Source organism: Carcharhinus amblyrhynchos, chromosome 35 (genome assembly GCF_965287045.1).
Source record: "Carcharhinus amblyrhynchos chromosome 35, sCarAmb.v2.hapA, whole genome shotgun sequence".
In the NCBI taxonomy this organism is placed as follows: Eukaryota; Metazoa; Chordata; class Chondrichthyes; order Carcharhiniformes; family Carcharhinidae; genus Carcharhinus; species Carcharhinus amblyrhynchos.
In genome coordinates, this window is record NC_137358.1 from 18983561 (window position 1) to 19007769 (window position 24209).

The window sequence follows — 24209 nt, forward strand, 5'->3', positions numbered from 1 at the left end:
TTTATTTAATATTTAGTATTGATGAGTTAATATTCGATTTGTTTCTCAATTTTCTGCAGAGGATGGATCTTGGCGAGTGCACAAAAGTTCATGACCTTGCACTGAGAGCAGACTATGAAATTGCCTCCAAATTAAAGGACCACTTTTTTGAAATGGATGTAAGTGATGATGTAATTGCTACTATATGCAGTTGAAAGATATGATGACACTTTAAAATAAAGCCTAAAAATGACTATGCTTTTTAATCTATAATTCTGGCTTTTAGTTTTATATTGTTTGAACAGTTAACTGACCATTTAAAAATTCAAGATGGTTTAATTGAAAATGCATTCACTAAAGGTTCCAAAAATATAAATGCATTTTTGTGGCGTTTGGTTCATTTGTTGGAAGCTTTATTGGAACTTCCTTCCCATTTATATTCAAGCCCTCTAGATATAAAGGCTAACATTCAGTAAGGCTTTTTAATTACTTTTTATACTTAAACTGCATTTGTACATGGACACCTAAATATCTCTTGATATTCACTAGTCTTAGCTTTTCACCATTTAAAAGTTCTTGAACCTATTCGTTTTGGCATTGAAATCCACCTGTCACAGTTTTTGCCCATTTTCTTAATCTACCCGTATTTCTTTGTAGTCTATGTTCCTGTATATTCTTTCTTCACCACCAATCCTTGTTCAGTGGCAAACTTGGATTTATGGCTCTCAGTTGTGCTGTTTAAGTCATTGATAAATATACTGTTACGAATAGTTGAGGAAGTAGCATAAGTCCTTATAGGACATCACTTCTTTCCAATTTGAGTACATTGCCAATATCCTTGCTCTTCCAGTCCTCTACTATCTAAGCAGTTAAATAATTGTGTCTTTAGTTTCATGAACTTAATTTTAGCTAATATTTTCTTATTTAATTAAAATAAAAGCAAAATACTGGTGATGCTAGAATCTGAAACAAAATCAAAAATGCTGGAAAATCTCAGCAGGTCTGACAGCATCTGTGGAGAGAGAATAGAGCCAACGTTTCGAGTCTAGATGCCCTTCACCAGAGCAGATTTTCTTATTTAGCCTTATTGAATACCTTCTGGAAATTTTCATAAACTAGGACCATAGACATTCCCTCTCTACTACTTTTAATGACTTTCTCAAAAAAAAATCAGTTGTATTTATTAGACATGATCAATCTTTACAATTCCATGTTGTTTCTTTCTAATCAACTGAAATTTCTTTTGGATACCTTAAAATTGCAATAGCTACCCCACATTTGATTTTAGCCTAAGAGGTCTATAATTTCCTTGTTTCTCTTCAGTAGAACAGAAGAATAAAGATATTATTGATGCAATCTGCTTCAATCGTTTTCTCTATCTATCCCTCTCTCTCCCACATTGGGAAGGTCTTGTATTCTCCCACACACGAAAATACTTCTGTTATGTATCAGTTTCCAATTGCTATTTTATGGCCTTCAATTTCTCCCAGAAGAGGAAGAAAATTTTGTTAGGCTTTCTACTTTTTAAAGAATGCTAAGTTTGTGTACTCTTTAATATGGAGTGTCTGTTTGGGAAATTCAAGTTGCTGCTATGTTTTTTAGCTGCATTGACTTGTAGCAAAAAAACCTGTACATTTATCTGTAGACGAGTGGGTAGCTATATCCTCAGTAGGAATCCCATGAAAGAACATAAGAACTAGGAGCAGGAATAGGCCCTTCGAGCCCTGCTCTGCCATTCAATAAGATCATGGCTGATCTTTTCATTGATTCAGCTCCACTTACCTGCCTGCTCACCATAATCTTTAATTCTTTACTGTTCAAAAATTTATCTATCCTTGCCTTAAAAACATGCAATGAGGTTGCCTCAACTGCTTCACTGGGCAGGGAATTCCACAGATTCACAACCCTTTGGGTGAAGAAGTTCTTCCTCAACTCAGTCCTAAACCTGTTCACCCTTATTTTGAGGCCATGCCCCCTAGTTCTGGTTTTAGCTGCCAGTGGAAACAACTTCCCTGCTTCTAGCTTATCTATTCTTTATATTTCTATAAGATCTCCCCTCATTTTTCTGAATTCCAATGTATATAGCCCCAGTCTACTCAGTCCCTCCTCATAAGCCAAACTTCTCAACTCCAGAATCATCAAGTGAATTTCTTCTGTATCCTCTTCAATGCCAGTATATCTTTTCTCAAGTAAGGAGACCTAAACTGTACACAGTACTCCGGGTTTCAAATTTGCTGACGTCACCACGTAGTGGGTCGGATCTCAAACAATGACGAAACAGAGTACAGGAATGCGATAGAGAATCTGGTGAACTGGTTTGGCAACAATAATCTCTCCCTCAATGTCAACAAAACAAAGATTGTAATCAATTTCAGGAAGCGTAAAGGAGAATATGCCCCTGTCAACATCAATAAGGAACGAAGTAGAAAGGGTCAGGAGCTTCAAGTTTTTAGGTGTCCAGATCACCAACAACCTGTCCTAGTTCTCTCCACCCCCCACCACACATGCCAGCACTATGTAGTTAACCCCCCTCCACCCCATGTCAGTACTTTTTAGTTAAGCCCCTCCACCAATGCCAGTACTGTATAGTAGAGAAAGTCCACCAAAGCCTCTACTTTGTCAGAAGACTAAGGAAATTTGGCATGTCAGCTATGACTCATCAACTTTTACGGATGTACCATAGAAAGCATTCTTTCTGGTTGTATCACAGCTTGGTATGGCTCCTGCTCTGTCCAAGAATGCAAGAAACTACAAAAGGTCGTGAATGTAGCCCAATCCAGCACACAAACCAGCCTCCCATCCATTGACTCTGCTTACATTTCCTGCTGCCTCGGCAAAGCAACCAGCATAATTAAGGACCCCACGCACCCTGGACATTCTCTCTTCCACCACCTTCCTTCAGGAAAAAGATACAAAAGTCTGAGCTCACATACCAGTTGACTCAAGAACAGCTTCTTCCCTGCTGCTGTCAGGGAATGGACTTTTGAATGGGCTTATCTTGCATTAAGTTGATCTTTCTCGACACACTAGCTATGACTGTAACACTAAATTCTGCACTCTCTCATTTCCTCCTCTATATTTAGTCTGTATAGCGTGCAAGAAACAATACTTTTCACTGTATCTTAATACATATGACAGTAATAAATCAAATCAAAAGTGTGGCCTCACCAGCACCTTATACAGCTGCAACATAAACTATCCTATCCAATGGGATGGATAGGATAGAGGTGGAGAGACTCTTCCCGCTCAAAAAAGACAGTAGGACTAGGGGGCACAGCCTCAAGATAAAAGGGGGGTGGTTTAGAACGGAGTTGAGGAGGAACTTCTTCACTCAAAGGGTGGTGAATCTCTGGAATTCTCTGCCCGTTGAAGTGGTGGAGGCTGCCTCGCTAAATATTTTTAAGACGCGGGTTGATGGGTTTTTGATAAGAGAGGGGATTAAGGGTTATGGGGAGAAAGCGGGAAAGTGGAACTGAGCAGCGACAGATCAGCCATGATCTTATTGAATGGTGGGGCAGGCTCGCAGGGCTAGATGGCCTACTCCTGCTCCTATTTCTTATGTTCTTATAACCTCCCTGTTTTTAAACTTCATCCCTCTAGCAATGAAGGACAAAATTCCATTTGCTGCCTTAATTACCTGCTGCACCTGCAAACCAACTTTTTGTGATTCATGCACAAGGACACCCAGGTCCCTCTGCACAGCAGCATGCTGCAATTTATTACCATTTAAATAATAACCCATTTTGCTGTTATTCCTACCAAAATGGATGACCTCACATTTATCAACATTGTACTTCATCTGCCAGATCCTTGCCTACTCATTTAGACTATCCCTTTGCAGATTTTCAGCATCCTCTGCACATTTTGCTCTGCCACTCATCTTAGTGTCATCTGCAAATTTTGACACACTACACTAGGTCCCCAACTCCAAATCATTTATGTAAATCATAAATATTTGCAGTCCCAACATTGATCTCTGAGGCAAACCACTAGTCCCTGTTCGCCAACCAGAAAAACACCCATTTACCTCCACCCTTCGCTTTCTGTTAATTAACCAATCCTCTTTCCATGCTATTACATTACCCATAACATTGTGCATCTTTATCTTACGCAGCAGCCTTTGTCAGATGCCTTCTGGAAATCCAGATACACCACACCCACAAGTTTCCCCTTGTCCATTACACATGTAATGTTCTCAAAGAATTCCACCAAATTAATCAAATGTGACCTTCCCTTCATGAATCCATGCTGCAGCTTCACAACAGGATCTTTGACATCCAGATGTCTCGCTTTTTCTTCCTTGATGATTCAAGCTTCTACAGAAGTTAAGCTAATTGGCCTATAGCCTTTTATCTATCTCCCTTTTTAAGTGGTGGCATCATGTTTGCAGTTTTCCAATCTATGGGAATCACCACAGAGTCCAGCGAATTTTGGTAAATTACCACTAGTGCATTTGCTATTTCTCCTGCCATCTCTTTTAGTACCCTGGGATGCACTCCATCAGGTTCAGGAGACTTGAAAAGCCCCATTAGCTTTCTCAACACTATCTCTTTAGTGATAATAATAGTTTCTAGGTCCTCTTGTCGTAGCCTTCTTGTCATCAATTTTTGTCACGTTATTTGTGTTTTCACTGTGAAGACCGACACAAAATACCTGTCCAGTGCCTCGTTTCCAGTTATTACATCCCCCTTCTCATCCTCTAAAGGACCAGTGTTTACTTTAGCTACTCTTTTTTGTTTTATATATTTGTAGAAAGTTTTTTGCTACCTGTTTTTATATTCTGAGCTAGTTTACTCTCATAGTCCATCTTTTCTTTATAACTTTTTTGTGGCTTTCTGTTGACCTTTAAAGATTTCCCAATCCTCTATTTTCCCACTAATCTTTGTCACTTTGTTTGCATTTTCTTTCAATTTGATATCCTTCTTCATTTCCTTAGATATCCATAGCTGATTATCTCTTTTTCTACACTTCTTCCTTATCACTGGTGTATACCTTTGCTGAGCACTGTGGAAAAATTGTTTTGAAAGTCTTTCACTGTTCCTCAATTGTCCCACCATAAAGTTTTTGCTCCCAGCCTACCATCTGGATGGTATCGCATTTTTATGTTTAATGAATAAGTTCTGTTATACTGCCACGGAAATGGGATTTGCTAGACCTCAGTCTGTTCTGAACCCTATTCAGCATAAATCCCGTCTGGTTGTGAAATCCAGGGCCCAGGATTTTTGATCTATTCTCACTCTAACCAAAATATTTCATATCCAAATAAAACCTTTTTGTCAGATAATCTGCTTGAATGCTGCAGACATTAGCTTTTTAGTGTTCTGGGGATACCGTTTGTACCCATCTGTCTGAACATAAATATTGATTCACCCTCCCAGTCCAGACCTGAAATGAAAACAGAAAATATCCTAAGTGTGACAATCACTGCACAGACCATGTATCCTCCAATATTTTCTTTGTATGTTAAACCTTTGCTTATATTTCTAAGACCCTCTTCCGAAATCTGCTTCTGAGATCAACTGAGCTGAGCAATCTTCACAAACAAGGGATCCAATTTATAGTTCATGTCATCAAAACTGCAAATGCATAGTAGGTCAGGTAGAATCGATAGAAAGAGAAACAGACTTAATTTTAACTAATTTCTGACAGATTAATAGCCCAAATTGTTAATTATTTTTCTCTCTTGTGCAGATACTGACTGACTTGCTGAGTATTTAAGCTTTTTTTATTCTTAGTTCAGATTTCCAGAATATACAGTTGTACTCGAACACCTGTAGACTGCCTGACCTGGTGCCACATAATATCATGTATCCAACCAACGGGGAGGGAGCACAGTTGATCTATTTATAATGTGGAAATTCTGAATTTCAAAGTCTGCAGTGTAATTGAGGTTGGAGTTTGAGAAGTGTCCTTATCTGACTCATAATAAATGTTGGCATTATATTGCACTGAAGCAGTATTAGGTCTAAACTTAATCCTTGACAACTTTAGCTTTCCTTAAATTCAACTACATTGACTTTCCAAGATTAATCGCTGTGCTATTTATTTTCTTTGTAGGCCATGGATCATTTGCAATCGTTCATCACAGACTGTGACAGAAGAACAGAAATTGCAAAGAAACGTTTGGCAGAAACCCAAGAAGAGATCAGTGCAGAGGTAGCAGCGAAGGTATAATCAATATTAGTCATTAATCTAACAGGAATCTAGATAGAAAGTAAGTTGGCTTTGTAGGAGTAGAATGAGTAGGATGTATGTATTATAATTTTCATTTGTTTAAGCAAATGATGAATTTAAGGTGAAAGATACAGAATTACTGCCAACATTTCTTGAATTGATCACAGTTTCCTTGCATTTTATTTCCCTCATTTTAAATAGAATGGACTACTGAAGATCAAAAGACCACAAATTTAATGCACACACATGTGATCACACCTTGATTTCATATTTCATATGGGCGAAATCATGGCAGAATAGTTAGCATTGCTGCCTCTCAGTGCCAGGACCCTGGATTTGATTCCTGGCTTGGGTCACCTGTCTGTGGAGTCTGCGTGTTCTCCCATGTCTGCGTGGGTTTCCTCCGAGTGCTGCAGTTTCCTCCCACAGTCCGAATGACGTGCTGGTTAGGTGGTGCTAAATTCCGTCAGTGTACTGGAGTATGGCAAGTAGGGGATTTTCACAGCAACTTCATTGCAGTGTTAATGTAAGCCTACTTGTGATACTAATAAATAAATATTTCAGTAATTATTTGTACAATGACAGTGGTGTATTTGTATTGTCTTTAGACTAGTAATCCAGAAAACCAAGATGATATGGGGACCTGGTTCAAATCCCACCATGGGAGATGGTGAAATTTGAATTCAATAAAAAAAATCTGGAATTAAAATCTAATGATGACCATGAAACCATTGTCAGTTGTTGAAAAAAAAAACCATCTAGTTCACTAATATGTTTTCGGGAAGGAAATCTGTCATCCTTGCCTGGTCTGGCCTACATGACTCCAGACCCACAGCAATGTAGTTGACTCTTAAATGCCCTCGAATGGGCAATAAATACTAGCCCAGCCAGCGATACCCACATCCCATGAACAAATTAAAACAGTGAAAGTATATTAGAAGGGTGCAGTGTTACAGCAGCCTATAAAGGAAATTTCCTCTGAGATCAGATGACCTTCAACTTTCTCACTCCATAAACTTTGAAATGCACCTTTATATTTTTCCCTTATCTGCAGATCTTGTCTGAGGTTTTTGTCCTCTAGCTAGTTATTTATAAGCCTATTGATATATAACCAAATTGTGATTTTTGTAACGTACAGTAATATGATTATTTAGAAATTGACTTTTTAGCAGACCTGTCAAAATGTCACATTACCGTATAAATTTGATTTCATCAGTACATGTAAAGAATCCAGAAATGATTTAATGTGCTTTTATCACTGGCTGAGCCCAGCACTTACTCTATAAACTGTGATTTATATTTAATACACTGTATGAATCTAATGGAAATATATATCTTTTGTTTTTTATTAAACAATGATATGGAAGGGCGACATGGTGGCACTGTGGTTAGCACTGCTGCCTCGCAGTGACAGGGACACAGGTTCAAATCCTGGCTTGGGTCACTGTCTGTGCAGTCTGCATGTTCTTCCCTTGTCTGCATGGGTTTGCTCCGGGTTCCTCCCACAGTCAAAGACATGCTAGTTAGGTGGATTGGCCATGCTAAATTCTCCCTCGGTGTATCTGAACAGATGCTGGAGTGTGGCGACTAGAAGATTTTCATAGTATCTTTATTGCAGTGTTAATCTAAACCGAATTGTGACGCTAATAAATAAACAAACTTAAAGTTGCCTGTTCTATAAGGTGCCCTTTTAAAGGAAAAGGCTTAAATATACTGCAGTCCTGGCGAGAGTCAACTTCACTGTTGCGCTGTGATGGAACATCTGCCAGACAACAAAATCTATCGTGATAGACAGAAAGTTGATTTTGTGGCACTCTAAATGATCGTGGAGACCTGACCAGTCAGAGTGTGTGGGAAGTGAGAGATTATGCTATGTAGAACATAAGGCTTATACTGTGCAGTTAAGGGGCACTGTTGCTAACAGTAGAATTATATTTTTAAAGTTTTATTTTGTGTGACTCAGCAATGTAAGCCCTTCTACAACGTGGTGAAATTTATTGATTTAGAAATACAGTATATGAGTTTATTCATTTTCTCTTTGGGCACATTTACTGCTTGGTACTAAATCAGGACAGCTAGACAAAGTCTCATTTTCTCCCAGTCATCATTCTTTACTATATAACTGATTTCAGCAGCATTATGAATGTCCTTTGTGCCCCATCAGGTAGGCTTTCATTCCCTGAATCACTGTGGAACAGTGTTTGGACGCAAGTGCTAGATAGAAATAGTGTTGATTCCGACCCTTTACTCCAATCAAATAGCCATCTTCCAGTCACATCTAAAGAATAGTCTCCTGACAGAGTATCAAACAGCTGCTGGAGCCAATGAAATTATACTACATCATGAGCTACAGAGGTTTAAAATGATCCAATAAAAATATTTGTGTTACAACCCTCATTACATGCCAGATAAATTGAGATATACAATTTTCAGAATTTCTTGAGAAATTTTTGCATATGATATTACACTGGCTGACAAGGCTTACCTCAGAACAATCTTCATACAGTGGCAGAATGGTTAGCACAACTGCCTCACAGCGCCAGGAATCCGGGTTCAATTCCCGGCTTGGGTGACTGTGTGGAGTTTGCATGCTCTCCCAGTGTCTGTGACCCGAAAGACACCACCTCCCCCCCAACCTCCCAGTGCCTGTGAGAGTTTCCTCCCACAGTCTGAAAGATGTGCTGGTTAGGTTCACTGGCAATGCTAAATTCTCTCTCAATGTACTTGAACAGGAGCCGGAATGTGGCGACTAGAGGATTTTCACAGTAACTTCGTTGCAGTGTTAATGTAAGCCTACTTGTGACACAAACTTAAAAGCTTGAACTGTTAAATCAAAGTCAAACAGGTATTTCACTCTTTGAACACCAATGTTAGGAATGTATTGATAGACTATCTGTCATCTCTCTCAGGCTGAACGGGTTCATGAACTAAATGAGGAGATCGGGAAGCTGCTTGCCAAAGCGGAACAGTTGGGAGCAGAAGGAAATGTTGAAGAATCCCAAAAAGTCATGGAGGAAGTAGAAAAGGCCCGAGCTAAGAAGAGGGAAGCTGAGGTAAGTGTGACTTACATTGATCTTTACTTTGTCCCTTTATTCTATTTAATAAGGCATTTTGTACAGCATAAAAGTGTGCAGCTCACCCACTTTGAATTCTTTGTTCTTTTTTCCCAAAAGAAACTTTAGTTTGTTGTAGGTAGGAATGAAATTTGAACACAGATTGTCTAATTACTCCTGGCAGATACAATTATTAACAACAATTTAAAATGAAGGTGTTACTTGTTACCATTTTAGAATTCTCCAAACCAGTATGAATTTAATAACAATCTTATGATCCATATAGAAGAAAATGTGGAACAAAATTACAACCACATTTATGGTATAGTGTAACACCACACATTTTAAGAAACAATAGGTTATATTACTTTGCACTTAAAGGCATATTTGTCAAATTATGATTGAGTGACAATTGATCAATTTGTGAGCCTGGTTTGGAGACATTTGCTAGCAGTTAGACCAATGTTTAGCATTTTACTTCAATAAAATTTGAGTGCAGGTACAGGCAGCACCCATGATTATGATCAAAGCAATCCGGAGGAGAACTTGAACACTGTTAGTGTCAGGCAACCCATTCCAACCGGATCACAGATACGCACGCCATCTAGAGAAAGAAATGACAACAACAAGGAAATTTACACCATCCCTGATCGGAACCTGTGATTGCATGGATCATCAAATTTGCGTCTCATTGAGGTTTAGGTTGGGAAGCAAACATTTGTTGTAGTTTAATTTTTACTTTGCTATGTTACAATTTACAATCTAACATTAATGCAGTAATGAAATGCAGGTTACGCACATCACAATCCAGTCGTAGTTTTTAACTTTTGAACAAACGATCAAGTGCCTTGGTGATTAAAGACTCCAGAGCATTATTTAAGAGAAGCGGGGAGTAGGGAAGGCAGATGTTATTTTAGTGTAAAGCATTGTGTACTTGCAGTAGTTAATCCATTATCAGTTTAAAGCATCTCAACTTAATAAGAGAGAGTTGATGTATAATCTTTCTCCCTGCAGTTTTGGAGAAATTCAACAATTTTAGAGTATAATATTGATGTGACACTCAGCTAACAACAGCTCCATTAAATCAGCTTTATATTCCTGGATATCAGTCCTATAATCAACAATGTTTTAAAATGTCTTGGTTATAACAGCGTATCCAGTTGATTCTAAAACTTAAAATTACACTCAACTTGGGATCAGGACCTAAGACTGAAAGGGTTGCTCATGGTTTACTGGAGGAGCTGATCAACTTTTCAGATGTCCGGACGCAAAATGTTAGGTCCCATTGTGCCTGCAGGGAAGATAACTTAAAAAGTATATCTTTATTACACAAAAGGCTATATGTTTTATTTTTAAATAATGAAAAATATTAATTTTTTTCCTAGCAATGTTCTGTTCAAAGCACAATACATAAAGTAAATCACAAGAAACCTGCTGCAAAGGTTGAAAAATAAAGTTTGCTCAGCCCCCACTCCAAATGTTGGTTCATGATTTCTGCCCCTGTTCCATTGCGGAACACTGACATTCTTCCCATTTGCTAATCAGTCTCAGTAATTTTGCGTGCACACAGTCAACACAGTATGTTGTTCCCTGTTAACTTTCCAATTGAAAATTACATTTTCTGGAATAGATCTTACCTGTGGATGACTAATAGAACCAAATTAGATCCCATAAGATGGGATCTCAAGTTTATCAGTAACTCCGTTTATCAGACTGAAATACCCACATGTGAAAGCTGCATGTTTTCGCCCTCACTGGCCATCCAAAGGCTGCTTGGCTATCTGGTTGTATGTGATTTGTATGTATGTTTGTGTGCGTGTTTATACGTTTGGGATCCTCTGTACAGCAGAGTAGTGAAGTAAAGACCGCCCAGTTTCTTAAAAGAACAAACTTTTGTTATGGGGTAATGGTTGCTTCCTTTATTGAGCATCTTTAAATAGTTGAAGGGACCATTTGATGGAATACAAAGCCTTCTTGCGTCTATAGTTTGGGCTTTAGAACCAGCTTCCTGAGGATTTTGTGAATAAGAGGAAACCATCTCGGACAAGCTTTGAGAATTTGCAAAAATATAGCTTAGCAGCACAGTGCCTTATTTTCAATACGCAGGTCCCCTGTGTTATAGAGAATCATCAGGCCTTTAGAAGAAAGCTTAGAATTTAGTTAGAAACAAAATGTACCATTTTGTTGTTGTTGCTTCTCAGGAAAGGATGGAAGCAACTAACCAAGGAGTTCACAAAGTAACTGACCTTTCAGCCAACCAGAAATCAAAGCAGCTGAAGTGACTTCAGTAGCTTGGCTGTCTTTGGAAAGTGATTGCTCGCACAGACTGAGGGTTCTCCCTGGAAGTTGTTTTGGAAGTGGTGCTGCCTATACTCACCATTATCATTTTTTTATGCGGTTGGGTACCCACCATCATTTTTTTTTGTGAGGATGGGCACAAAGAATTCAAAGTGAGTGAATGCCCACTTTAGATAAAATGGGGAGAACCCTATATGAAAAATGTAATAAAAATGTAATATATTTAATACCTTTTAAACTTTGTTTGTACAAATTAGGGAAAATTGTCATTCATGTAACTCCCTGACTTACCCAACATGACTGGTAAAAGTGTAAATGAACTCTACCCTGTTTTTTAAAAAATGATAAATCTCAATTGTTAAATCAGTCCTCTGTTCTCAACAATGTGCTACTGTGTAATGGAGAAATACAGCTTGTAACATTGCATTTTTTCACCACCAGGGGGACACCATTGCTTCTCCTTCCTCCAGTGCATTCTGGGTAGGATGACATCACTGATTGCCTTGTGCTCTGTAACTGTGTTATATACAACTTCCACAGAATTCTGGCTCATTCAGACATTATGCTGTAAAATTATAGATAAAATGCTTTATAAGTTATATCCAACGGTCCTAGATAAGGGTGCAGATTTTATTTGGTAGATATATACCCAATTTTAGTGAGCTTCTTGCCACCACCGATCAGAAGCTTCAAACAAACATGTGCGTAAGTAGCCACTACAAGAAAAGTACCATAGTCAAGGCGTTGTCAATATATATGTGTGCGTGCGTGTGTATATATGTGTGCGTGCGTGTGTATGTGGAAGAAATTTTCAATTCAGTCTGCAGTTCATAGCAAAAAAAATCGATGTTTGTTGAGGCTATAAATTTAACTTAATTTTATAATCGTTGAGATTGTAGGAAAAGTTTTTTTGAACTTTTCTTGAAATGATAACATCAAGTAGACAGAAAGTAAACTTGTCACCACCAATGCATGGACAGATATATATAAACACTTCATATTGTGAACCTCCTCTAAGTCTGGCTCAGTAGTAGCTCTGTCACCTAGTAGCTTGAACTCCAATCTAGAGGCTTGAACACAATCCAAGCGGGCGCTTCCATTAAATGCTGAGCGAGTGCTGCACAGTCCTAAGAGCTGTCTTTCAGATGAGATGTTAAACTGAGGCTCCGTCTGCTCTATCATGGCATGAAATATTGTGCAGCACTATTTAAAAGAAAAATAGGAGCTCCTTTTGTTATCTTGAAAAATATTCTTCAGCAAACATCATTTATCTCATTGCTGTTTTTGGGGCTGTGCTTTGTGCAGATTGACCTCGGTCACATCCGGCACACACTATAATACTGGCCACACTTCAGGAATATTTTACAGATTGGGAAGCCCTAAAGACATAAAAAGCACTTTTTCCTTTCTTTCCAGCAGAATGTCCTGCTCACTAACCTGGAGTTAATTTTATTTCAGATAAATAGTTCCCATACTTCCCAAGTGTTTGCTCAACACAATTATAATAACATTTACAAATGTATAGTCACACTGGCGTTCTTGCAATTTCAATCAGCTTAATTTGAGTGAAGATGCTGATAGCACCTTAGGGGATCGCAAGAAAAATACAAGAACAGTTCACAACATGTCAGCTGGGTACGACAAAAAAGAGAGCAAGCCCTAATGAACAGTTGTAAAGAGGCTGAATCAAATGTTTGAAAGATGAACTGAAATGTTTTTTTTGAAGTGGGTTGGGGGGTGGGCATAATTAGGTGCAATCTCTCCCTTTTCGACCTAAAGTTAGTTCACTAATTACAGCAAAGAAGATGCCTCTTTATTTGAGTGAGCACAACTACACTACACCAGTTCTTAAATCTTTGGCCTGAATCCCGCACAGTATGTAATGATTGACTTGCCAGACAAATGTTTGCATCCCGTTGATCCCCAGAGAGAAAAGGCTTGCATTTATTCTGTTCTGTTTGCATGAAACTTGCTTCAATTCTATTGTTGCCCAAAATATGCAGTTCATGAGTCCAGCATGATTGTGCGCTCGTGCATGACCAGGCTTTAGCATGTAGACTCTGTGTTTCGACCTTTCCAGCCATTCAGCTGAAACCAAAGAATGTACTGCTGATAAAACCAGCAAAGCACGAAATCAAAATAGTTCAATTAAATATTTCCTGCTGCAGTATTGTGTTACGTCATTTGCTGCCAAGTTAAAATAGAAGTATGAAGCAAGTTTTAAGTTTGTAAGAAGCTGTATGTGAACAATATAAACTTCATAAATCATGGCAGTTGTGTTCCTTGCTGTTGCCCACTGTATTTCTAATGCATGATTTATTCAATCTGCAGTTACATTTCTGTTAAGTTGTGCAGTTCATTCTTTTGAACTCATTGCATTACAGTGCCCCCAGCCATACTAAATTACATGCTCTGAAAGTGAAATCAGTTATTGCTGATACTACTTATTGTTTTGAGCTACAGAATGGCAGCACTGGTTACATTAATATTAATTATAGGTTTTTAACAGACTGTCAAGTACAGTATTCTTTTTGCCTGTGAAATATCTCTGCAGACCGAATCGTTGGTGTTCCTTCATTTTCCTCCAGAAAGTATACTTGAGCAATATGTAAAGTGTCCCTTCTTCCTCCTCTGCTCCCCTCCCTGACCTATATCTCGCAAAACTCCTGGGAAAGGCCAGGTGCTACTTGGACTCTGGTAAGCTAACATTGCTACATCATCACCTTTGCAACATTGGAAATTTTAGGAACAGGTGATAGACCATTTTTGGTCCATGTCACTTCTACCTTCCAGCTATATTCCTTGATCAGCTGTTTGTCCAGGTGCTAGCCTTGAACTCATGGTGCTGATTTCTTCTTTTGCCTGAACTCATAACTTACTCCATATATGAAATTACTGAGTGTGGAATAGCTCTACCTGAATGCTGTTTTGGAAATTGTATTTGACTGTACCAGCTTTATTTTTTAACTAGATCACCTGAGTCATTTTTTACTCCAGTAAATGAGTCTAACTTTAACTTTTACTCAATACTAAGTGCCTGAAACTTGGTTTTCTTTTCCTTTTTTTCCTCTGCTCTTTTCAAGGGCAGTAATAATCTTTGTATGATATAGGTTCCATATTAGGTAACAAACATCATTTTGTTCTCATGGCAGCTTTAAGTGCTAGACTACACAATTTCTGAAAAATGGAATGTATTTATAAAATAATAGTTTTTTTAATAAAAGATAACATACCTGGAACAGTATTGGGAGAATATTATGTTTAAAAATTAAAAGTTGTTTGTGCCTCATGGTACTCCAGCAACAATTGTTGTAACCGATTGAGACTAGCATATATATTTCCCATTTCATAACTAGCTTTGCTATGTTGCTCGAGCTGCAGAATAAATAAACTTGATCTGAATGCAAAGCAGATGATTAATTAATTAGATTATATGATGTAAGGTGTATATTGCTAATTGCTTACATTATTTGTTCATGGAATGTAGGCATCATGGCAATGCTGCATTTATTATCCATCTCTAATTAAGGGTGGTGGTTTCTTCTTTTATATCAGTGCCTGCTTGAGCCAATATTGTCATTTTTCGGGAAATGTCTGAGCCGTTCTGAATGGGAGGCTACAAAAGGGAACTCTTTCAGGCTTAGTCGTGCTTTATGATTAAAGAAGATTATTAGGAAATTTCAGAATCTAAATTAATGCATAATACTGCATGTTGACCTATTAGGACATTCCCACTTACCAGATGGAAAACCAGGCACTATCCAAAAGACCATTGCTAAACCAAATTAGTCAGTGGCACAACTGAGTTGTGGATTGCCGCTTTATAATTATTTTAACCCAGCTCTGTCTGCCTCCTTCAGCTTTTGGCTTAATTTGAAAAGCTTATCAGGAAGTCATTAGGAACTTGATCAAATATGGTTGAAAAGAAATTGGGCACATAGTGAGTTATACTGTTCTACAGTTCTGCTCCTGTGATGATGGTACCGCATTAGATTGGCGGACTCCAGCCATGGTCCTCTGATATTTAGCATGGCCTAAGTCAGCTATTTGAAGGAGCAAAACTAAAAATGCTTTGTTTTGAAAGGAAGCTTAAATCTAGCCAAGCAGTTTCAATTTGTTAAGAGTTGTCCTTTATGTTCAAAGTCCAAAGACGTGTGGGATAGGTTAGTCATGCTAAATTGACCCCACGCTCAGGATTAGGGGGTAAATATGCAGCGTTACAGGGATAGGGCCTGTGTAGGATTGTGGTCGGTGCAGACTCGATGGGCTGATCGGCCTCTTGCTGCACTGTAGGGATTCTATGTTGACAACAAATCAGCTAAAGTAGAGAATGTTACATGGATTGTTTCTGTTCCCTTTCTCAGGAGGTTTATCGGAATTCCATGCCAGCCTCCAGCTTCCAACAGCAGAAGCTGCGAGTCTGTGAGGTGTGCTCAGCATACTTGGGCCTTCATGACAATGATCGACGCCTCGCAGACCACTTTGGTGGCAAGCTTCACCTCGGATTCATTGAAATTAGAGAGAAACTAGAAGAGTTACAGGTGAGAATTTTGCCATTCCCAAAACCTTGGGAAATGGAAACTAGTCATATCTTGCTTTTTGGAAATTCACTCCAGCTTTCTTTACATTCAGCAGCTTGGTCTGTAATCCTTCTGCCATGTATTAAGATATATTAAGCAGCGCCACCTACTTAATAGGGAGGAGGTTGCTAAACATAGAAAATAGGTGCAGGAGTAGGCTATTCAGCCCTTCGAACCTGCACCACTCAGTATGATCACGGTTGATCATTCACCTTCAATATCCCATTCCCGCTTTCTTTCCATACCTCTTGATCCCTTTAGCCACAAGGGCCACGTCCAGTTCCCTCTTGAACATATCTAACAAACTAGTCTCAACAGCTTTCCGTGGTAGACAATTCCACAGGTCCATAACTCCAAGTGAAGAAGTTCTTCCTCATCTCAGTCCTAAAAGGGCTTGCCCCTTATTCTTAGACTATGACTCAAAATCGGGAACATACTTCCCACATTTAGCCCGGCCAGTCCCATCAGGATTTTATATGTTTCTGTGAGACCCCTTCTCGTTCTTCTGAATCCCAGTAAGTACAAACCCAATTGGTGCAATCTGTCTTCATATGTCAGTCCTGCCATTCCAACTGGTACAATCTTGGCTGCTCAATGAAAAACAGAGATTTTAAAATTTTAAAGATATTGAGATATGTATACAAAGGATATTGGCATATGTTCCATTTAAAAACAGACAGTAGATCTTAGCAAATGTAAAGAAATTAGGTAATGTGTGTAGCAGTTTGCCAACATGCCTTTGCTCTGAAAGAAGTATGTGCACCTCAGGGTGCCATGTTGTGTATTGAAAGAAACTGATCTCTGCAGTTTCAGTTAATGTCAAGTTTGAATTTTAATATGTTGTACCTGAACAAATTTTGAGTAAAGTATTTTTTTTAGAAAAAAACAGATCTGTCTTAGGAGGAAGAACTAAAACAGGCCACAGTCATCAAATATTGAAACTCTAGGGTAGAATAGTGGGAGGACACAAGACTTCATATTATCAGTTCCTGGTGGGATTCCTCCAGTCCCACCTTCTCTTGACAATTTCTGCTTTGCACCATTATTTCAAATTCTTTTACTGGAGTTGGTGTGGAATTGTGAAGGACAGGGCATGTCTGACTAATCGACTTGAACCTTTTTCAAGAGAGTGCTAACATGCTGTACGTGAGAGGCAGTCTATGAATGTTCTTCATATGGATGTACAGAAGATATTCAATAAGGTTCCACATAGGAGATTATTTAAAAAAAACTAATAACAAATGAGAAAACTGAAGTGACCTTGTCTCATAGTTTGATAATTGGTCATGAAGGAGCCAGAGTAGGGATGAAGGAAATGTACTCTGGTAGGTTGTGATAAGTGTTCCCAAGGCACCTGTATTGGAGCCTCAGCCTTTCTTCTTCTGTTTCCAAGAATGACAGAAAAGCAAAGAAGTTTGGATATCCTGACTGAAGCTCTGTACAACATTATCTTTGGTTAGTCCAATTTTAGAACATTTGTTTTGTATTTTGGGTGCCTTTCTTTAAGAAGGATGTCAAGGATGTGCGGGTTGCAGAAAGGAAGGTGACAACAAGGGTGAATGAAACTGATGTTCTTTTCATTAGAACAAAGATAATTGATGATACGATAGGAAGGTATTCCAAATTGAGGTTTTGCGGAGGTAAGTTGTTTAAAAAAAGCTATCACTTGCTGGAAGGAACCCTTGGTTTAGTTGTGTTTGATTGGGAGAGGTGCCATAAAGTTTGGAAGCATTTTGGGTTGCTATTTGTCAAAACTGAGGAAGAAACCCTGGAGTTCAGAGAGACATTGCTAGGATAGCTTGGAAGGCATAGCTCAAGCAGTAGTTTCTTGAAAAGTATTTGCAGTGGCCAATGTACAAGTTCTATGAAGAGTACAGTGTTCAGTGCTTCCAAGCCATTCAAAGGGGGAGGACAGGTGGGGTGGAGGTTGGTGTTAGACCACTACTTTTCCCAACAAATCTTAGGGAGTTGATGAGTCTAAACAACTTTTGAAATATTTTTCATCCAATAGATATGAAGGCATTTAAGAGAGTGCAGAAAATATTCATGATAGTAGTCCCAGGGTGAGGATCTTTAACCATTTGCAAGGCACTAGTTAGAAGTGTGATGGAATGTTCTCCACTTGTCTGGATGAGTGCGGCTCCAACAACACTCAAAGAAGCGTGACACTGTACAAGACAAAGCAGCCTGCTTGATTGGTAGGTACCACATCTACTCCCTCCACCACCAATGTTCAATAACAGCTACAAGATGCACTGCAGTAATTCACCAAAGATCCTTAAATAAACTTCAGAGGTAAATCTTGGGCAGCTTCCAACAACAGCCACACAGAGAACAAAAACTCCAACTCTAGAGAGAGGGAGAAAGCACTGTTGCTTCTCTCCACTGCGAGCTACTACTGAAAAGCGAGACTAAAAATTGGGCTTTTATGTGGAGTGTAGTTGACCTTAGCCACATGATGTGCTCTGTCAGTCACCCCAACAAAGCTCCACTGTGCAACCTTAAGGGATCATTAAAACCACAGAAAACTGCATTAGTCCAGATTAAAGTCAACATGCAATCAATTATACTGCCTCAGCAACAATAAAGGACATCAGCTACAGACAACGTGGTGCCAACAAGTTGCCAAGGACTGCAGAAATATCCTGCAATGAACCGTAAGAAATAGGAGCAGGAGTAGGCCATCTAGCCCTTCGAGCCTGCCCCGCCATTCAGTAAGATCATGGCTGATCTGAAGTGGATCAGTTCCATTTTCCCGCTTTCTCCCCATAACCCTTGTCTATCAGAAATCTATCAGTCAATCTATCAGAAGTCTATCAGAAAAATGATTAAAATACATTTCTTAAAGGCACAGTATTGTTACAAATAACCTCACAAACAACTGCATTTAAGGGTAATTAAGGATGGGCAACAAATGCAGGCCTTGTGAGCAACATCCATATCCCATGAAAGAAAAAAAAATGGTTAGGTTTGGAGTGCACTGCTTGAGAGTGTGGTATGGGCAAGGTCAATCAAAGCATTCGAGGAGTAATTGGATTATTTGAAAGGAACCACGGAGAGAACACTTGGAATGACACTAGGTAAATTTCCCCAGTTGTGAACCAGCACAGCCCTTCTTCACCTGTGCTGTCATATTCAGTGACTTGTGTGTCTGTACACCCGGATCCCTCTGCCTATCAATACTTTTAAACGTTCTGCCATTTACCGTATATTGCCCATTTCTATTAGACCTTCCAAAATGTATTACGTCACATTTGTACTCCATCTGCCATCTCTCTGCCCAAGTCTCCAACTGATCTATATCCTGCTATATCCTCTGACGGTCCTCATCGCTATCCGCAATTCCACCAACCTTTGTGTCATCTGTAAACTTAGTTAATAAGCTCCATGGACTTTAGCAAGGCCTTTGACAAGGAACCATATAGTAGGTTGTTACATAAGGTTAAATCTCACAGAATCCATGGTGTGATAGCTAAATGGATGCAAAAGTGGCTTGGTGAAAGAAGACATCAAGATTGATAGCATAATGGACAGTGAGGAAGGTTATTTAGGATTGCAACGGGATCTTGATCGATTGGGTCAGTGGGCTGACGAATGGCAGATGGAGTTTAATTTGGATAAATGTGAGGTGTTGTATTTTGGTAGCTTGAACCAGGTCAGGACTTAGGTAATGGTAGGGCATTGGGGAGAGTTATACAACAGGGATCTAGGGGTACGTGTTCACAGCTTCTTGCAAGTGAACCACAGGTGGACAGAGTGGTGAAGAAGGCATTCGGCATGCGTGGTTTCATCGATCAGAACATTGAATACAGGAGTTAGGATTTGTTGAAGTTGTACAAGACATTGGTAAGGCCACACCTGGAGTAATGTGTATAGTTCTGGTCACCCTATTATAGAAAGGATATTATTAAACTAGAAAGAGTGCAGAAAAGATTTACTAGGATGCTACCAGGACTTGGTGGTTTGTGTTATAAGGAGAGGCTGGATAGACTGGGACTTTTTTTCCCTAGAGTGTAGGAGGCTGAGGAGGTGACCTTATAGAGGTCTAAAAAATTAAAAGGGGCATAGATCAGCTAGATATCAAGATCTTTTTCCAAAGGTAGGGGAGCCTAAAACTAGAAGGCATACATTTAAGATGAGAGGGGAGAGTTACGAAAGAGTCCAGAGGGGGAATGTTTTCACAGACTGGGTAGTAGTAGTTGTTCTACTACTATCTTGAACAAGCTGCCAGAGGTAGTACTAGAAGCAGGTACAATTGTCTTTAAAAACACCGTTTAAACAGTTACATGAGTGAGATGGGTATAGAAGGGTACGGGCCAAACATGGTTAGTTGGGACTAGTCTAGGGGCTTAAAAAAAAGACGGCATGGACAAGTTGGACCAAAAGGCCTGTTTCCATGCTGTAAAACTGATTCTGTAATCAATTTTCCTCCAAATCTTGTATGTAACAGCAAAGGTCCCAACACTGATCCCTGAGGAATGCCACTTATTGTGATAAGTGGCCCTCCATTCAGAAAAGCATCCTTCCACTGCTACCCTCTTGTCTTTGACCGAAACTATGACATCTTCTCCGGAGTCTTCAACGTGTCATTGATGAAGACGAACATCTTGCCAAGGCCATCCCCACACCCCCACGTCTTACCCTCAATATAAGAAATAGGAGCAGGAGTAGGCCTTCGAGCCTGCCCCGCCATTCAATAAGATCATGGCTGATCTGTCGTGGCTCAGTTCCACATTCCCGCCCTCTCCCCATAACCCTTAATCCCCTCGCTTATCAAAAACCCATCAGCCCGCGTCTTAAAAATATTTAGCGAGGCAGCCTCCACCACTTCAACGGGCAGAGAATTCCAGAGATTCACCGCCCTTTGAGTGAAGAAGTTCCTCCTCAACTCCGTTCTAAACCGCCCCCCCTTTATCTTGAGGCTGTGCCCCCTAGTCCTACTGTCCTTTCTGAGTGGGAAGAGTCTCTCCACCTCTATCCTATCCATCCCATTCATCATCTTATATGTCTCAATGAGATCTCCCCTCATTCTTCTAAACTCTAACGAGTGCAAGCCTAGTTTATTCAGCCTCTCCTCATAGTTCAACCCCCTCAGCTCCGGTATCAGCCTAGTAAACCTCCTCTGCACTCCCTCCAAGGCCAAAATATCCTTGCGTAAGTGCGGCGACCAAAACTGCACACAGTACTCCAGCTGTGGCCTCACCAGTGCCCTATACAGCTGCAGCAAGACCTCCCTACTTTTATATTCAATCCCCCTCGCTATGAAGGCCAGCATCCCATTCGCCTTCCTGACCACCTGCTGCACCTGCAGGCTGGGTTTTTGCGACTCATGCACAAGGACCCTGAGGTCCCTCTGCACCATCGCCTGCTGCAGTTTTTCGCCACGTAAGTAATAGTCCTTCCTACCATTATTCCTACCAAAGTGGACCACCTCGCACTTGCCAACTTTAAATTCCATTTGCCAGTTCCTGGCCCATTCGCCCAGCCTATCTAGATCCTACTGCAGACTCTCCACACCCTCCGCGCAATTTGCCATTCCACCAATCTTGGTGTCATCAGCAAATTTCGACACCATACACTTGGTTCCCTCCTCCAGATTATCTGTATAAATGGTAAATAGCTGAGGCCCCAGCACCGACCCCGGGGCACTCCACTAGTCACCAACCGCCAATCCGAATAGCACCCATTAACCCCCACACTCTGCCTCCTGTTTGACAACCAATCCTCTATCCACGCTAACACCCTACCCCCAACTCCATGCCCCCTTACCTTCTGCAATAACCTCTTGTGAGGTACCTTGTCAAACGCCTTCTGAAAATCAAGAAAGACCACATCCACCGGCTCTCCTCTATCCATCGCCCTAGACACATCCTCATAGAACTCCAATAAATTTGTCAGACACGACTTCCCCTTAACGAAACCGTGCTGCGTCTGCTCTATCAAGCAATTCCCCTCAAGATGCCTCGCTATTTCCTCCTTGATGACAGATTCTAACATTTTACCTACAACAGACATTAAACTAACTGGCCTATAATTTCCTGCCCTTTGCCTGCCACCCTTCTTAAACAACGGCGTAACATTAGCCGTTTTCCAATCTTCTGGCACTTGCCCGGAATCCAGCGACATTTGGAAAATAACCACCAAGGCATCCACTATCACCTCCGCCATTTCTTTCAGAACCCTCGGATGCATTCCATCCAGTCCTGGGGACTTGTCCACAATCAGTCCCTCCAGTCTGTCGAGCACCGCCTCTCTAGTAACAGTAATGTCATTGAGACCCTCCAGTCCTACCACCTTTCCATCACTAACACCCGGCAAATTATTCACGTCCTCCTCCGTGAAGACCGAAACAAAAAAGTTATTCAAGATCTCAGCCATTTCCCCATCCCCTACCACTAAGTCCCCCCTCTCATCCTCTAAGGGTCCACTGTTCACCCTAGCCAGCCTCTTCCTTTTTATATATTTATAAAAACAAACAACTGCACAACTTCAAACAGACCATTGTCCACAGCAAACTACCCAGCCGTCAGGAGAACAGTGACCACAACACCACACAAACCACAGCAACCTCTGTAAGACATACTGGAGCATCGACACGGGCGCCATCATCTCACCTGAGAACACCATCCATCAGGTAGACGGTACATACCTGGTATGTTGGCCAAGTCGGCCAATGTTGTCTGCCTGATATGCTGCGGATATGCCTCAAGGCATGGTCCGTTGGAGAGACAATGCAGACACTACGGATGAATGAACACAGCTCACCAGGCAACAGTGTTCTCTTCCTGTTGGGGAACACTTCAGCAGTCACGGGCATTCAGCCTCTGATCTTCGGGTAAACGTTCTCCAAGGCAGCCTTCATGACACACGACAGCGCAGAGTCACTGAGCAGAGACTAATAGCCAAGTTCGCACACATGAGGACAGCCTCACCCAGGATCTTGAGTTCATGTCACACTATCTGTAACCCCCATGACTTGCCTGGGCTTGCAAAATCTCATTAACTGTCCTGGCTGGAGCAAATACACATCTCTTTAACCTGTGCTTAACCCTCCCTCCGTTCACATAGTACCTTTGAGACTTGATTACCTGTAAAGGGTGGTGAATGTGTGGAATCAGCTGCCGGCAGTGGTGGATGGAGGCAGGTTCGATAGGGTCTTTTGAGAGACTTTTGGATAAGTACGTGGGACTTAGAGGGCTATAGGTAAGCCAAGTAGGCAGGGACATGTTCGGCGCAACTTGTGGGCCGAAGGACTTGTTTGTGCTGTAGTTTTTCTGTGTTCTAAAGACTCGCATTCCAACCATTATCTTGTAAATTGGGTTTGTGTCTTTATGTGCGCTGTTTGTGAACACTACTCCCACTTACCTGACGAGGAAGCAGTGCTCCGAAAGCTATGGCTTTTGCTACCAAATAAACCTGTTGGACTTTAACCTGGTGTTGTGAGACTACTTACTCTACAGAACTCGAGCAGTTCTGTATCTATCTTGCCATCTCAAATCTGATCCTGTGCGACTTTACTTTCTGCACCAGTCTGCCATGAGGTACCTTGTCAAAGGCTTTACTGGAATCCATGTAGCCAGATCCATTGCCCTATCCTCATCAATCATCTGCATCACTTCCTCGAAAAACTCAATAAATTTACTGAGACATGACCTCTCCTTCCCAAGGACCTTGGGGTCCTTGTGCATGAGTCGCAAAAACCCAGCCTGCAGGTGCAGCAGGTGGTCAGGAAGGCGAATAGGATGCTGGCCTTCATAGCGAGGGGGATTGGATATAAAAGTAGGGAGGTCTTGCTGCAGCTGTATAGGGCACTGGTGAGGCTGCAGCTGGAGTACTGTGTGCAGTTTTGGGCGCCGCACTTACGCAAGGATATTTTGGCCTTGGAGGGAGTGCAGAGGAGGTTTACTAGGCTGATACCGGAGTTGAGGGGGTTGAACTATGAGGAGAGGCTGAATAAACTAGGCTTGTACTCGCTGGCTAAATGGATACAGAACTGGTTGGTCATAGAAGATAGCGAGCAATGGTGGAAGGGTGCTTATTAGAATGGAGATCAGTAACTGGTTGCGTTCCACAAGGATCAGTGCTGAGACCTTTGTTGTTTGTAATATTTATATAGATGATCTGG

At 40.6% G+C, this 24209-nt stretch overlaps 1 protein-coding gene across 9 annotated transcripts in view; it reads left to right on the forward strand.

Annotated features, from left to right (window-relative positions):
• The window catches only part of LOC145361526 (putative RNA-binding protein Luc7-like 2), an 84683-nt gene that overhangs the window by 51295 nt on the left and 9179 nt on the right, over window positions 1-24209 (forward strand). For 7 of the 9 annotated variants that reach the window (XM_080217339.1, XM_080217342.1, XM_080217345.1 and 4 more), the window contains 5 exons: window positions 60-158; window positions 6037-6147; window positions 9063-9206; window positions 11946-11984; window positions 15869-16045. In XM_080217339.1, coding sequence (XP_080073465.1) covers window positions 60-158; window positions 6037-6147; window positions 9063-9206; window positions 11946-11984; window positions 15869-16045 — 570 coding nt within the window. The remainder of the gene's footprint in view (window positions 1-59; window positions 159-6036; window positions 6148-9062; window positions 9207-11945; window positions 11985-15868; window positions 16046-24209) is intronic. The other 2 variants (XM_080217341.1, XM_080217344.1) reach the window with 1 other exon arrangement.